This window comes from Corvus cornix, chromosome 1 (genome assembly GCF_000738735.6).
Source record: "Corvus cornix cornix isolate S_Up_H32 chromosome 1, ASM73873v5, whole genome shotgun sequence".
In the NCBI taxonomy this organism is placed as follows: domain Eukaryota; kingdom Metazoa; phylum Chordata; class Aves; order Passeriformes; family Corvidae; genus Corvus; species Corvus cornix.
In genome coordinates this window covers 84,928,380-84,943,339 of record NC_046332.1, presented here as the reverse complement: position 1 = coordinate 84,943,339, position 14,960 = coordinate 84,928,380, and the positions used below count along the sequence as shown (strand labels likewise).

Genomic DNA, 14,960 nt, shown 5'->3' with positions numbered 1-14,960 from the left:
TCTCCACCCAATTGCTTACTTCCAGATAACTCACAGGAATTTAGTGGGTTTGAGACAATCCCTCCCGTAATTATTTCAATTCACATGAAGCCACAGAAGGTTCTCAAATCAGCTTTAGGTGGGATGGAAGATCATTTGTGACAGGCACTAAACAATTCTTTAATAACTTATTTGAAGATATCAACTAACTCACCATGACCAAGCCTGCCATAGTTTCCTCGTCCCCATGTATACAGCTCCCCCTCAGCAGTAATGGCTGCACTATAGGTGCTTCCACACGCAATATGAACAACATGTTTCCCAGCTTGCTTCCCAGATAAAGCAGATATCATCTTCGGTTCCTCCAGAGGGCTATTTAAAGAGAAGGTGACATATTTCACAAAAGGTGATTTGATGAGTAGTTGATAAAAGGTGTGACATGCTCATCATAATTGCTGCAATTCTACCTGCAAGCCTTATTATCAGTCTGAAGTAACAAAATATAAATAGAGCTACAAGCCAAAATTAAGTTCAAATTGTTCAACAACATAGAAACCACTGAAGGAGTATCTAACAACTGCAACTTCTGTTTCCAACTTAGTTCATGCAATGTTTTAAAAAAAATTTGTTGTTAAAAATACTCCCTTTAATTACTGTATCTGAACAATTAATTTCATGACACTGATAACCCCTGTGTAGTCTCTCTTTTACTTCAGAGGGAATTCTGTACTGGGGGAAGACACTTAAAATCTCTAAAATGTATTGATGTACACCCCCTATGCAGTACTGTTGTAGAAGACTGCTTCTACACAAAAGCAGGACAATAATGTACAGGAAAAATGGAATAATGTATAACATGACTGCATAAAAAATTATGACCCCGCTCCAACATGTGAGTCAACACTACAGAGAAAATGTGTTCTGGATTCATAAAACCATTAATAGAAGGCCTACTAACAGTGCTCACTGCTACACCCTCTACCTACAAGTATTTCAGAAAGCAGCATTAACAGAGAGCTGGGAATATTCCAGACAGAGAAAACACACAGGGAGAATGCAACCTCTGTTCAGTAACAGAGCCAAATGTCAAATGCTGAACATTGCTTATATACACAACAAAATAATTTTTACAATGAATTCAGAACACTTGCAAATAAATGTTATGACTATTTTTAATACATACACTGTATCCCCGTGACCTAGTCTTCCACCATCTCCACAACCCCAAGAGAAAACTTCACCATTTGCTGACAAAGCCAGATAGTGGTGCCCATCTGAATGTGCTGCTATCTTCACAATATTTCTGGAAGCTAGGCTCTGCACCAGCTGTGGTCCCTGCAAACGAAACAAAAGCAACATGCTTACAAAAACTGCTGATATTTTCCATCACATAACTAGGTACAGTTTTCCTATTTCCAGTTTTATCAAAACTTTGCTCTCAAATTAATGAGGCATGAAGAAAAAAAACGGTCAAATATGACAAAAGCAATGCTTTGAAGTTATTTGTTCCCATACTCATAGGTCTTCAGTGCATATGAAAATGGTGTTTATCTTTACAGGCTATCTGAGTGACAAAGGCTTCTGTTACAGTGTATTTTTTTGAGAAACTACACAGCTTGAACACAGTTATATCGCAAAAGTAAAATCCATTTCATATATGCCAATTTTGGAAGCTACCAAGGCCAGCATACCAATAAAAGCAATTATAATTGTATCCATAACCTCTAGCCTGATAGAAATTATAGAATCCACATGCATTTCATCAGATCAACACAAGAGACAAAACCCAGTATTTCTGAAGGTTCAAATACAACAGTACAGAAAGCTCACAGAAATCAGCACATCTCCAACTACTCTCCTAAGGAATTATAAATATTTAGAAGAGCAGATTTATGAAGTAATACAGAACAGATTTTTAAAAACATGTAAAAAACTCTCACCAGAGTATCACTGTTATATGCTTGTGTATAAACTCTTCCATTTCTAGATAATATCAGAAAACGTTTCTCTGCACAAGCAACCTGTACAACACCAAGGTTGGCCAGTCCTTCACATTGAATTGGACCGCTCACATTAGCATAATATTTCCAACCTATTAATCCCCAAGCAATGACCTCTTGCAGTGACCCCTAGGAAAAGAGAAATTCTGTAAGTACCAAATTTTGAAATACACAACTTAATAAAATCCACAGAGCAAATTATGTTTTAAACCCTTTTATGCCAAATATATTCACATCTGAGACTGTCATTCGTGCCAATAGTCAATAAAACCTACCTAATTGGAAGATACCAAAAAGAAGGACTTGCATGCATCATATTCAGGTCAGTCTGGTATTAAATGAGCTATAAATATCTACTGTAAGAGATTCAGAGATTCTTCAACTTGGAAAGTTGGCATTTACTTTTTTCTTTATTTTTTTAGTACGTCAGACCCCCAACATTTGTAAAGTCTGGTCTTGCGAATTTACTCTGAGAAACACAAGGAACAGCTCAAAGTATGGCAGAATTAGCCATAGTGTGGTAAGACAGAATGGTTCATAAACCATAAAATTGCACTCCAAGGCCAACTGAAAAAGGGCTGATGTAATAAAAGTTACCCATGTAAGACAAATTTCAGAACTCAAGGTTATGTTGTGAAAATCAGAAAGGAATTTGAAGATTCTTAAGAGCTGTTTTCCTTGCATTCTGAAATTCAGTTATGCTTTCAGGGAAAACATCCTACTGTATTTGATATTGCAAACAATTACCTTATGAGATGTAGGAGAGCTACACTGTGGAGGCATACATGGGGTGGCAAGGCGGTCTAAATGGGCCATGATCACCACAGCTGTTTGTCTCAGATCAATCGCCAGCTCATTGTCCTGTGGCAAAGTCAGATACCTCAGAAAACTTTCATTTGGACTTAGAGGGTAAGTCAGAAGCTGGAAAAGAGAAAAGAGGAGTCAGAAAAGCATTCAAGGTGTATCTATGAGACTACACATAGAGACACAATAAAGTTTAGACAAGATGACTATCTGCACAAGTGTAAGAGAAAATGAATTAACTCTGCACATCCTCTTTTTACATCAGAGAAAAATCTGAAACATGCATGTTGAGAAAATAGTCAGTGTATATAATAGAAAGTTACAAGCATGATAAAATTGATTTATTATGTTTTATCAACCCCTTTAATATTCACTAAGAGTTACATTTCAATTAATTTTAAACACAGAATAAAAACAATCCAAATATGCAGAAAACTTACTTAGCCACATCTAACTTCATTATCCCAACAGCATTAACTGTGAAACAATGCTTACCTCTAACCATGCTGTGATATTCTTTCCCCTACCTCAAGAAACTCAAATGTTCACATGAAAACCAAACAACCGTGGTGTACATAGATTTTACATGGAAAACACCACTCCCGGTTTTGTTTGGATAATTTTACGATTATTTTAGCCAGGCAAATGAAATTTGATTCCAACATAATGCCCCTATCAAATAATCCAAGAATAAGTACCTGAATCTCTTCCTCAGTATTGGGCATGTCTTTATTACATATTATACTCTGAAATCTTTGTAGCAAAGGTAGAAGGGGTGCACTTGTTCCCTGTGCAGATCGCTCATTGTCCGTTTCCCTCGTCCCGTTATCCCAAAGTTGAAGCAGCAACATAACTGCAGACAACATTTGGCTGCAAGAGGGAATCAACATTTTCTATTAATAAGCATCCCTAGAAACACTGGGTTACGTTATCCATACAATTCCCTTTCTACATTTGGAAGTTTAGCAAAATCAGATGTCAGGGCTTTGTGTTTTAAACAGATTAGCAAAATATAAAAAATGGATTTTGCAATCTAGATAGTATTAGGTATCAATCACCACTGCTTTAGTGAAAAGGTCCATATGCTTTGAACCACAATTATTACATTAAACCCAAATCCATGAAAACTGAAGACTGTCAGCCCATTCCAACGGACAGTGATGGTTAAAAATCAGTGTTCATGCTTCTCACCTTAGTGTACCCCTCTGCACTGCCAGTTCAAGCAATATGGCAAGTGCCAAGTGTTGGTCTTGCAAAGGAATGTTTCCTGGCCCCTTGGTACTGGGAGCTCCATGCACATCTCTATTTAAAAGTCAAACAATATACATTAACTAATAGAAAATAATACATAATTGCTTATCAAAAGCATCTACAGCACCCCAAGAACCACTAAACTTACAGAAAAATATTGAAGTGGTGATGAAAACAGCTGAGAAGAAAAGCCCACACATTCCAAACTGGATCAAGTTTTAGAATAACAGCTAGGCTTTAAATATGCCCCAAGTTCTGCTATCTATCAACAGTTCTACTAAACTTGCTAAGAATATGAAACACATATTCTTATATGTGAAATTCAAATATGTTTTTTATGTTTTATGATATTCACCTTAAGGATGTAGTTCCAGTATTGAAAAGAATTTCTAGTAACTACTGTAAAAAGGTAACCTGAAGCCTACTTAAATAACAGTGAAGAGCAGGGGACTGTTCCAAGTCCAGTGTTAGTGTATTTTCCCTCATGCACAGAAATCTGTATTATTTTACTGTACTTAATTAAGAGTGCACGTATACAATATTACCAAAGCATTCTTCTGCTTTGGTAATATTATTATTATTAATTACTTTTACATTAGTAAAACACAATTTTTTGGGTAAGTCTTCATGCAGTGATTGAGGATATTCCAATTCGGATTTTTCTTAAGCAGCTAAAATCATTAAATCATATTTAAAGAGCATCATTTCAATAGTTCATTAATTTTTTGCTTGCTTGTATAACAACATTAGAAAAGGAAGGAAATCTTTCCAATATTCTATAAATCATTATGTTTATACCACGGGCTTCTGAGAGATGCAAGCTTGCCATTTAAGAGCCGAAAAAAAGAAACTTACCCAGTCACAACAGACCTTAGGAATTTAGTAGCTCTTTCTACCACTTCCAGCCACACAGAAGATACAGTCCCTTCATCAAAAAGGGATGCCTCTGGTAGAGCTCGCAGTGCATCAAGTGATTCCTGTAACAATTCACTGCACAAGTCTGCATCTTCACCTAAGGAATACAGCAAGAGAAGTTAAATTCCCATCTTTACAAAAGTTAGAGAAATTGTTGTACACAACATTTTGCGGAGCTTTTTTTCAACACAAGATACAAGTTACTTCCTACAGACAAAGTTCTCAATTTTCACATGAATATTTGAATATTCTGAAGAAATCTTCACCAAAAAAAAAAATAAAATTCAGAAAGGTGAAAACCCAAACCAGCTCATTCCACTATGCAGCCACTGAGAAAAGAGGTGAACTAGGGCTGGCTGGACAGAGTAAGCCCACACCTGCCATCTGACCAAACAGTGCAGACTGAGACAGGCAGGTTTAGTGGCACAGGGGACAATTCTGCCAACCTCTGCAATTTGACAATTGCTGACAAGTACACGAACTAAACACAAGCTTCACACTCAAAACTTTTTCTAAGCTGCTACTATCATGTAATAATACAGTGGCTTGACCTTGTCTGAAGAATAAATCCAACTTTTCTGAAATTGAGCATTAAAAATACATGCTTTTCATGAAATCCCAACTTACCTTCCTAAGCATAAAACATCCCAGAAAAACATAACATTGATACTGGCTTGGGTGGCTTTGATCAGCAACAACATTGTTGGGCACAGTATCACATAAACGCAATTATGCAAATCTATCATTTATAAACTTATAGTTCTATGCAAATATTTAACACACACACAGGCTTTAATGAGTCAACTGGCTTCAAATGAAAAATATATTCAATATGCTCAAGAGCAGACCTACCTGACCTCCAGGCTCTACGAAGGAAAGCAAATGCAAATGAAAGTGCTGCTCGGGATCCAACGCGTGCAAGTCCTTCTACACCTTTGCCTACAGGTCTTGAGCTAAAAAAAAAATTATGTATGAATAGTTTCAATAACTCTATAGAATAATAATATATATTTATGTTACACTTATTTTGTATAACTTACATATTCAACAATTTTATAATTTAGCCATATGCATGCATATACAATTACACAATTTTTATTTGTAAAGAAGCATAACCGTATCTTGAGAAACAAGGTGGACAACATCAAAACATCAGCAACCAAAGTTCAACTTCAACCACTTCAAAGAACCAATTCAACGTCCAATATCACAAAGCTTCACAGAGAAAAATATAAACCAGACTGGCATAATAGGCTGCCACCAAAAAAAAATGCCCATAGTTACTCAAAGCAAAATTATGATGCTTTACTAAAGATATGCAAACATAAGGTAATTCATGTACTAATTATTTACTCGGGAAGTCTGTATTTTTAGCTAGTTTGGACTGCATAAACTAAGCTTACAGACTTTTTAAAATTAATCTTTAATTATTGATAATTAATTCCACCCATTTTTTCACTTCTTATCTTTCTATTCAAGTGTCAATGCTACAAATCTCTCTTTGCAATTTCTGTACTTGTGTGGTTAAGGAAGACAGATAGCTTCAACTTTTGGCATTATCCACTGGACTTATATTATTTCTGTTACCTTCTCTTTTCATGCAGACAATCACACTATTTTAAGTAAGCTCCCCTTTGTAGTCAGCAACAGGAGATGCCCTACTGCTTCCAACACTGAACCACCAAGTCTATTTTGGTATGTTGTGAGATTACAAAGAAAGTGAACTGCTTAGGACTTTTTCAAGAAATTATACTTGCATTTTTAGCAATCTGATAACTTAAAGATATCAGTGCTCTTTTTAATCAGAACTGAAAAAAAATTTCAAGAGAACAGTCTATTCAAAGAAAGACATCCTTGTCAGAACTCCAATTCCATAATAGCTAGTTGTGATATCTTACTTACATTCTCTTTTCATATCTGAAGCTAGAGACAACCTAACAAAAATTTCCCAAGCCAGATTGCTTGCTCTGTCAGACAGCTACTGAACACTTTCTTTAATGCCTTATCTAATCGATTTTTCTATTTTTAGGTCTAGATAGCTATCCAGACATGAAAAGTAATCAGATAATTCCTTGTTCAGTTCCTTCTCTTGAAATAGTTCCCTATAAAACGCACAATTACATCATTTCTCACCCAAGCCAAGGTTCTGTGTTCTGCTTTTATGTATTTGTATTTTTTAATTTATGTGCTTTAACTGAGCAACTATTGACAAAAATACATTAATGTTATTGAAATTATGTAATTTCCATTAGCATCATTTCTGAAATAGACTTCCCCATACTTTCTATCTGAGTAGAACAAAAGAAATACTTCAATAAATGTATACTTATACCTCAAAGTTTAATATCTACAGCAATGTATTACAATAAAAACCTACTAGTACAGAGACACTGTAAGAAAGCACCAGGCAAGGAGGAGGACTGATGGCAGATAACACCACTTAATATGGTAAAGCCATCTTAAGAAATAAGAAGTTTCTTTACCGTTAATGTTTCACAAGGAGGAATAAATCACATTAAGCTCTCACAGACATAGAAAGGTTGATAACCTTTCTATGACTTTTCTAATGGATTAACTTGTTCATGGAAGTGTTACTACCTTTTCTTATCCACAGCAGGCAGAGGAACGCTACTGCTTTTCCACTTTACTTTGACGTTCTCCTGAAGAACTGCTCTGTTCAAAGCAATGAAGTATCGTTCCAGGATAACCAGCCTCTGCTTTAGCCTCACAGCTGAAAGAGCTGTTGTTGCAGTTTGTGTGGCCAGAGCTTGCTGTTCCTTCACTAGTACATGAAGGCACTCCTTCAATTCATTCACATCTGAGAATCAAAGACAGATATCATTTTATGGGCATTCATCTTTGTTATATCCAGTACCAAGAAAAATAAAGACCACTTGAAAACCGTAAACTGACCAGAAGTCTGAACCCCCTGTGAAACTCCCTGTTTCTATACTGAATGCACACGGTACAACATAAATACAATCAAACACGTGTTTAGACAAAGGTTATCATCAAAACTGCTTTTGTCTAAACATATCTAAACCTTCATATTTCATGTCTGAAATTAAAACATCACAGAAAATATTTATGCACTCCAAAAAAACAAGTTAGACAGCAAATCCTTATCATCATCCAACCTCAGAATCTGACTTCTCTTAAGTGCAGGCAACTCCCTTGCAAGTCCCCACAAGAATATGCTTTCATTTTGCACCCAATACACATTATCTTAAGTTTCTCAGAAGTCATAAAACTACTCTCAGAAGCTCTAGGATCACTGCAAAGAGCTGCTACGCTTCTGAAACAAATAATGTCAGAAATTTAAGATGCTTTCAAGTACTATTAGCAAATAAAACATCTGACTTATGTACCAGTGCTAGAATATTAATTTTCCCTTTCTTTCACCGGAGTAAGGAGGCACCAGCCCAAAGTCCTAGTAATCTAATAACAGATGGTAAAGTACAGTGTTAAAAACAACAACACAAAACCACTCTAAAACAAAAATTTGGAAACTGTATTTTTATATACTCTGTAGCTTTAATTCCTAGGACAAATATCAACAAAGCACATTCTTAAAGGGGTTCTTTTCTGTCCCTTCATTAACAGTCTGATCACTGAGCCACCCCACTCTGCTTTGCACTGCATTACTACACTTGTCCCTAAGCCAACCACAGCTTGCCTGGCAGCTACACAGAAGTTCCTTTGTTTTAAATGACACCTGACTAAGGAGTATGAAAAAAACATGTCTGCATATATGTAAGAAACAGCTTGTGAGAAGACACTTCAAAAAAAACCAAAACAAAACAACCCCAAAACTATACAAAACCAACACAAAACCAACATATTTTTTGGAACAAGTGCCTCCAAACTAGAAATTTAGACACATTTATGGTAGTCTCTGTGGTCAAAAATTTTAGCTAAGGAGGTATAAAACCTTTTTTGCAGCTGTAACTGTAAAAAGTATTTCAAAGTTTTGTCCCCACTTTGCAACGCATCTTTGTGTTCCCAGGAAAGAATTCAAGCAACCCTCTCTGCCACTGGATCACGTTGCATAGTCACTTAAGGTTTGCTGTCAGCCATCACCCCAGGCTGTTTTCAACATTGCTACTCACATTTCACCATTTCATAATGTGTTAGATTCCTTTTCCTGAGGCAATTCACATCTTTCCACCTGACTACTAGGGACTTAATTTTTCAACAAGAAAGATTAGATTAAAAAGTGTTCCTTGCAGTCTAGATGAAAGCAATAGCAGCAATTATACATGCTGACTCAAACTACAAGAAATCTGGCAAAACCAACAAGAAATTTGACAAAAAGCCACACCATCCTTTATTTTAGCTCCACAAAATTTCCCAAAGAACTCTGTAGCACAGAGCAAAAACACACAAAAAAACCCACAAACCATCTAGCAGCACATACTTCAGAGTACCACAACAGAACATAGTCAATATTGACATCCCAGTTTCATGATCCCTCTAAGCAAACCATCCAAAGACATAAAAATCAGGACTTTTCTCCTCCCTTCCTGAACACTAAAGTCCTATCAACCTCTACATACCACCAGGCTACAACACCGAAATACAAAATCACCATGCTCTCTTCTTCACAAAGAGACTTTGCTTAACACTGTTGGTTTTGACTAATAATTTTATCCTGCAGATTCATTTCCCAAATTATGGTCTCATACATCCATAGGAAAAGCAAAGAAATAGTCAATGAAGAAAAGAGAAGGCATTTTAACACTTACATTTGGGGAAGAGAGTCCATGTTTGGTGCTACAGAAAACAAGCACTGGACAATAGACTCAGCAGTCTGTCGAGTAATACAGAACTACAGCATTCATCCTTCATTCCTGCCTGGCAAGTTACTCAATTGTGGAAACCCTCTAAAATTGTTTCTGAGAGTTAAAGACTCAAGCAGAGACCACCTAACCACCAATCCGCTAGCAATTACTTTACAGAGAACTTTCCCTGAAAGTCTGCAACTGCATTCCTTTCAAACCACTTTTGATCAGCCACAATGACATCCAGGTGTTACATAAATTAAGCAAGATTAAATTTCTTGTCAGCAGAATTGCCTTGTTAAGGTTTAGGGTTTGACATGTTTCAATGATCTCAGACCTAGGGGGAGGTTAAGAAAGCTGGGGGAGAAGGATGTGCCTTCACAATTACAAAAGGCTACAATTTTAGGAAGGCTTTTTACCAAAATTAAATAATTCCACTCGTAAATACTTTATACAAACTTCCTTAGTATTTCAAGAATGCAAAACAAAGTTCATATACAAAGTGTAGTAAAGGCTGGAACAGGTTATAGTATCCTTGTAACTCAGACATCTAAAAACTGAACCAAGGACTATCTTGTTTTATTAAAAGTAACACTATTTAAGTGAGATATATCTATACACTTCCTCACTTTAAATCTTCTTTTATTCCATAAGTAAATTTATATTTACAAAAAATTTAGTTAATCTTTCAAAATATTTAAATCCATCTGGGAATCAACATGGTGAAACTCATTTCAATAAACCCTCAAACCTGCACAACACTTGTTACTGATGAACTGAACTGTCTAATGAGAGAATAGCTTATTAATAGTAACGATTCAAATTTCATCTGAGAAGGTTACAGGGAACTCTAAACAAAACTGTTCACATGTCACTTCACCAGGCCTTGATGCTCACCATCCATTGCAATGCTATGCTTTGCCAGTTATTCTGTGAAGGGTGGAGACATTATTTACCTAATCTGCACCTGCACTGTAGGAGTTGGAGTCATACCACACCAGTTTAAATTCTCAGACCACCATAAGCAGAATACTTGTTAACTGGCAGCTACAGTCAGGTATGTTTCTGGATGCAGTAGAGATAGGTAAGGGTTTTACCCTCTTCTGTTAAAATTTATCACATCTCTCCCTCCCCTCAGCGAACAATGCAACTATGCATCTTCACTTCTTAATTCCTCCAGCCCAGAGTTCTCCACATTAGAAGGAAAAACACTGGAATTGTTTAACCCAGCCTATTTGACAGAACAGCGCTAAGAAGTGACATGTTATTTAGATATTTGAGCAAAACAGGGGACAAAACAAGCAGCTGAAGACAGCAGCTTCTTAAACCATCTCAGCCACAGCCAGAACACTAACCTGCCATGAGCCTAAGATAGGTAGCATGTCCAAAGGCATGTTTGCTCCTGTTTTAGCAGCACAAAGAAATAACTTAACATGCTTTGTGGTTTCTTAACATTCATTTCATTAGCTCTTTTAGGGAATGCCACAGGCTTCTGACAGGTAAATTAGACACCTTAAAAATGCCAATACCAGACTGAAGTATTTCAAGGTTGACTAATAAACTTTAGTAACAGCAAATATAGATGTTGGAGTGTGGAGAGATTTCAGACTTGGAAACACATTTCAAGCAAAATTTGGCATGAAACTACTGTTATAATGAGTACACATTCCTGTCACCAGCAGAACTAATGTGCTCTAATTTCCTAGAGAATTTTATATTTTGTCTTCTCTTTCCCCTTCCACTACACACTACTTCCACTGGACGAAGAGGAGATAAAGGACGCAGTTGGCTTGGCTTAACAGGCTTCTAATGACCCTTCAAACCTCTAGAATGAGCAAATTCAAAAATTAGAGGGAAGGACAAAAATGCAATCACATACACATAATTTCCTTCAGAAACAAAACCATAATAGGCTTTCAATGTTATTTTATACCAACAAAGAATATAATGCCTAAAGGGCATTTAGCTTTTAGCTTTCTGCTGTCTGCTCCCCTGTTCAAAAGATGAACAACATCAGACTTCAACTTATTAGTATTCAGCAGGAGAAATATTGATCAGCTGCATGTGCATTCAGAATGCAACTCATTTTGTGGCTGGGCGCAGGAGGACAGTGAAGGGTCTGGAGGGGAAGCCTTAAGAAAAGCAGCTGAGGACACTTGGTTTGTTCAGCCTGGAGGAGACTGAGAGGAGGCCTCATTGTGGTTTTCAACATCTTTGTGAAGGGAAGTGGAGGGGCAAGTACCAGTCCTTCACTCTTGTGACCAGCGACAAGACTCACAGATATGGCGTGCAGCTGGGTCAGGGGAGGTTTATGCTGGATATCAGGAAAAAGTTTCTCACTCAGAAAGTGGTTGGGCACTGGAACTGCTCCCCAGGGAAGTGGTCACAGCGCCAGCCTGAGTTCAAGAAGCATTTCGACAATGCTCTCAGGCACATGGTGTGACTATTGAGGTGTCCTGGGAAGGACCCAGTGTTGGACTCGATGATCCTCATGGGTCCTTTCCAACTCAGCGTATTCTATGATTCTCTAATTTTCAAAGTTTTAGATCATCAGTACAACTTGCTTGAATTGATGCTCTAGTACTCATGAACAGAACAAAATAGCAGGCATTTGAATTCCTGTGTGTGGGTAAATATACATACAAACACATACACTCCTTAAGGGCATAAACAGCAACCAAACATCTGGAGCTGGACAAGTGGTTTCAAGCTGTGGTGGAAGGAACAGGGTAGAATGATGATGCAAAGGCAAAAAGGTAAAAGAAAATACAGGGATGAAGGAGCTCTGAGAAAAACAGGGGAGGTCAAATTTCATCCTTTGACTCAGCATTTCTAAATCTAAACTTGAAAGTATGGGTCAAGAAATTTGATAAAAGCTGAAAATATCACAACAATGAAGGCTAAAAGGTTTTTTCAGTGTCATGACTACTTTTTAATTACTTCTGTACACAATGTAAATTTAGACTTAATCATGCAATTAAAAGCCCCTTACAGGATATAAGTTCTGCCTATCTCCTCTCACAACACAAATGCAGGAATACAAGTGCACTTGGTAATGACAGGCATCTCAACAAGCTCACTGAAGTCACATGATTAATTTTAGCCTTGCCTCTTCAGTAGTGCCTATAAAGCATTTGATGCAATCAGCTGTACTAACAATATCAGAAAAATAAGATGCAACACTGTCTGTGAACAGTTTGATTCAATACAGCCAACCTTAAGCATATTATAACTAAGAAAAAGAAGCCCAAGAAGATGAAATACTGCTCTATTTTCTGTAGGCTTTGAACAAACTTCAAAGGGTTTCCTCTTTTTTTTTCCCATACCTAGAGCTGAACATCTGGACTTCAGATCACATAAGTGGTTAAAACCTAAATATCTTCAGAAAAGAAAACTGATGAAGGTAGTAAACCAGGATTTTTAGGAAGAATCAGAGGAACTGCTTTATGAATGTACTGGTATGAATACAATAGGCGGAAGATGTTTTAAGGGAGTATTCATGTCAAAAAATGGATAGCTCAACAGTGGTATCATGAAAGAGCTGAATACGAAATGGAAGAACACTAAAATGCAAAAGAGAAAGAAAAAAAAACACCTTAAAGTCAAATAATGACTTACACATCTATTTATTATTATCTTATGTATTCTTACAGTACTTGGAATAGTAAGACCCTTACCAAAAAAAAAAAAAGAAAAAAAGAAATAAACTGATGTTTTTGCCCTATTCTGACAGCACAGTCATCTCAGCATAAATGAGACCTAGAGAAAGCATTTTGCTTCGCTGAACTCGTGCCACGATGACAAAACAAGCATGAAGCTGAGGGATACATAAAGTACTATTTCTCAACACATTTGATGAACAGGTTTTTCTCTGTGCTCTCACAATCCCTTAGCCCTCATGGGGGAGGGGTGTCACAAGGCCCACTGACCTAGATTAGCCTGTTGAAGTTCAACACCAAGATCCTCCACACTTGGCAAACTAAGATTGTATTACAGCACTTCTAAAACATGGATATACAGTGTCTAATATCTAGTTACTATTTTCATAATGTAAGGCTGTAAATCATTAAACTCAGGAGAAATACTTCAGTGTATTGACCTGAGACACTGACTTTAAATGCCTCTTCAGTTCTTTTTGTAACATAACTTCAAATCTCCATCTCCAAATTATACCCTACTTGTAAAGGAATATAAACCATAAATGAAGACATAGTAAGTCTTTAATTCTTACTTGATCAGCAATGACATATTTAAGAAACAATTCTCCTTTTTAAAATTTCCTTCATGGTTTTGATAAGGAAATGTTTAAAAGTTTATTTTCCTGAAGGATAACAGAAGAAATGCTTAAAACAGTTCTCATTTTATGAAACATTAACAGAAAGCGTCAAAATGGAACCGATTCTGTACAGTTTTTTCAAAATTAATTACCAAGCCACAAAAACTAGGATGGCTCAAAAGACAGCTGTTAGCTATATTTCTGAAAAATGCAAAACAAAAATTAACAAGGTAACCTACAATCATGAACAAAAGCCACATCTGCAGTTTATTTATACAATATAAACGGCAAGTGTATTCATAGCACCATTTAAGGATTTCTGTCACAGCTAGGTGACACAAACAAGCACAAATGGTAACAGAGACCAAGGAATACGAATTTAATTCTTCAAATTATAAAGTCTTCAAAGTTATTTCTAGAATAAGAACCCATACATGCAGCAATAAACCATACTATATATAAGCACTGAAAGTAACTACAAGACAGTAAGCTATTTCTTTCTGAAAACTCCAAACACACATACATCCTTTTTTTTTCTGAAAAAACACTTTCTCAGTTTTTTAAAAACTAATTGGAGGGTGAGCTTAAAGGCCAAGTCTTGTCCCAAACACTTTGGTCACCTGGAAGAAATTTGGTAAGATACTTGACATTTAGATTATCATTTTGTAAAATAGTTTTATTTTACTTTTCAGCAAGACACATTAAATAAGAATATAAAACATAAATAATGTGACCTTCAGCTCACATCTCTTCAACACATTCAATTCTCGCTCCCTCTTCCACGGTAGTGGCAATTCTTATCATTCCTAATATACTGCAAGATTCTGCCCCACTACCTGAGTGACAGCAAATCCATCTGTCCTCCTGTCCTTAAGGAAAGGGAGCAAGCAGGCTGGCACAGAGCAGAGGACAGCAGACTGGCAGCTGACCTGTGGCTCAACAGAAACAAGTATC

General features: G+C 36.6%; 1 protein-coding gene across 3 annotated transcripts in view; it reads right to left on the bottom strand.

Moving 5' to 3' along the window:
- Positions 1-14,960, bottom strand: part of HERC2 (HECT and RLD domain containing E3 ubiquitin protein ligase 2) — a 104,844-nt gene that overhangs the window by 69,662 nt on the left and 20,222 nt on the right. For 2 of the 3 annotated variants that reach the window (XM_039548140.1, XM_039548151.1), the window contains exons 5-13: positions 7,548-7,767; positions 5,802-5,902; positions 4,890-5,046; positions 3,975-4,085; positions 3,482-3,653; positions 2,727-2,900; positions 1,920-2,108; positions 1,163-1,314; positions 194-351 (exon numbers count right to left, since the gene is read on the bottom strand). In XM_039548140.1, coding sequence (XP_039404074.1) covers positions 194-351; positions 1,163-1,314; positions 1,920-2,108; positions 2,727-2,900; positions 3,482-3,653; positions 3,975-4,085; positions 4,890-5,046; positions 5,802-5,902; positions 7,548-7,767 — 1,434 coding nt within the window. The remainder of the gene's footprint in view (positions 1-193; positions 352-1,162; positions 1,315-1,919; positions 2,109-2,726; positions 2,901-3,481; positions 3,654-3,974; positions 4,086-4,889; positions 5,047-5,801; positions 5,903-7,547; positions 7,768-14,960) is intronic. The other variant, XM_039548159.1, reaches the window with a different exon arrangement.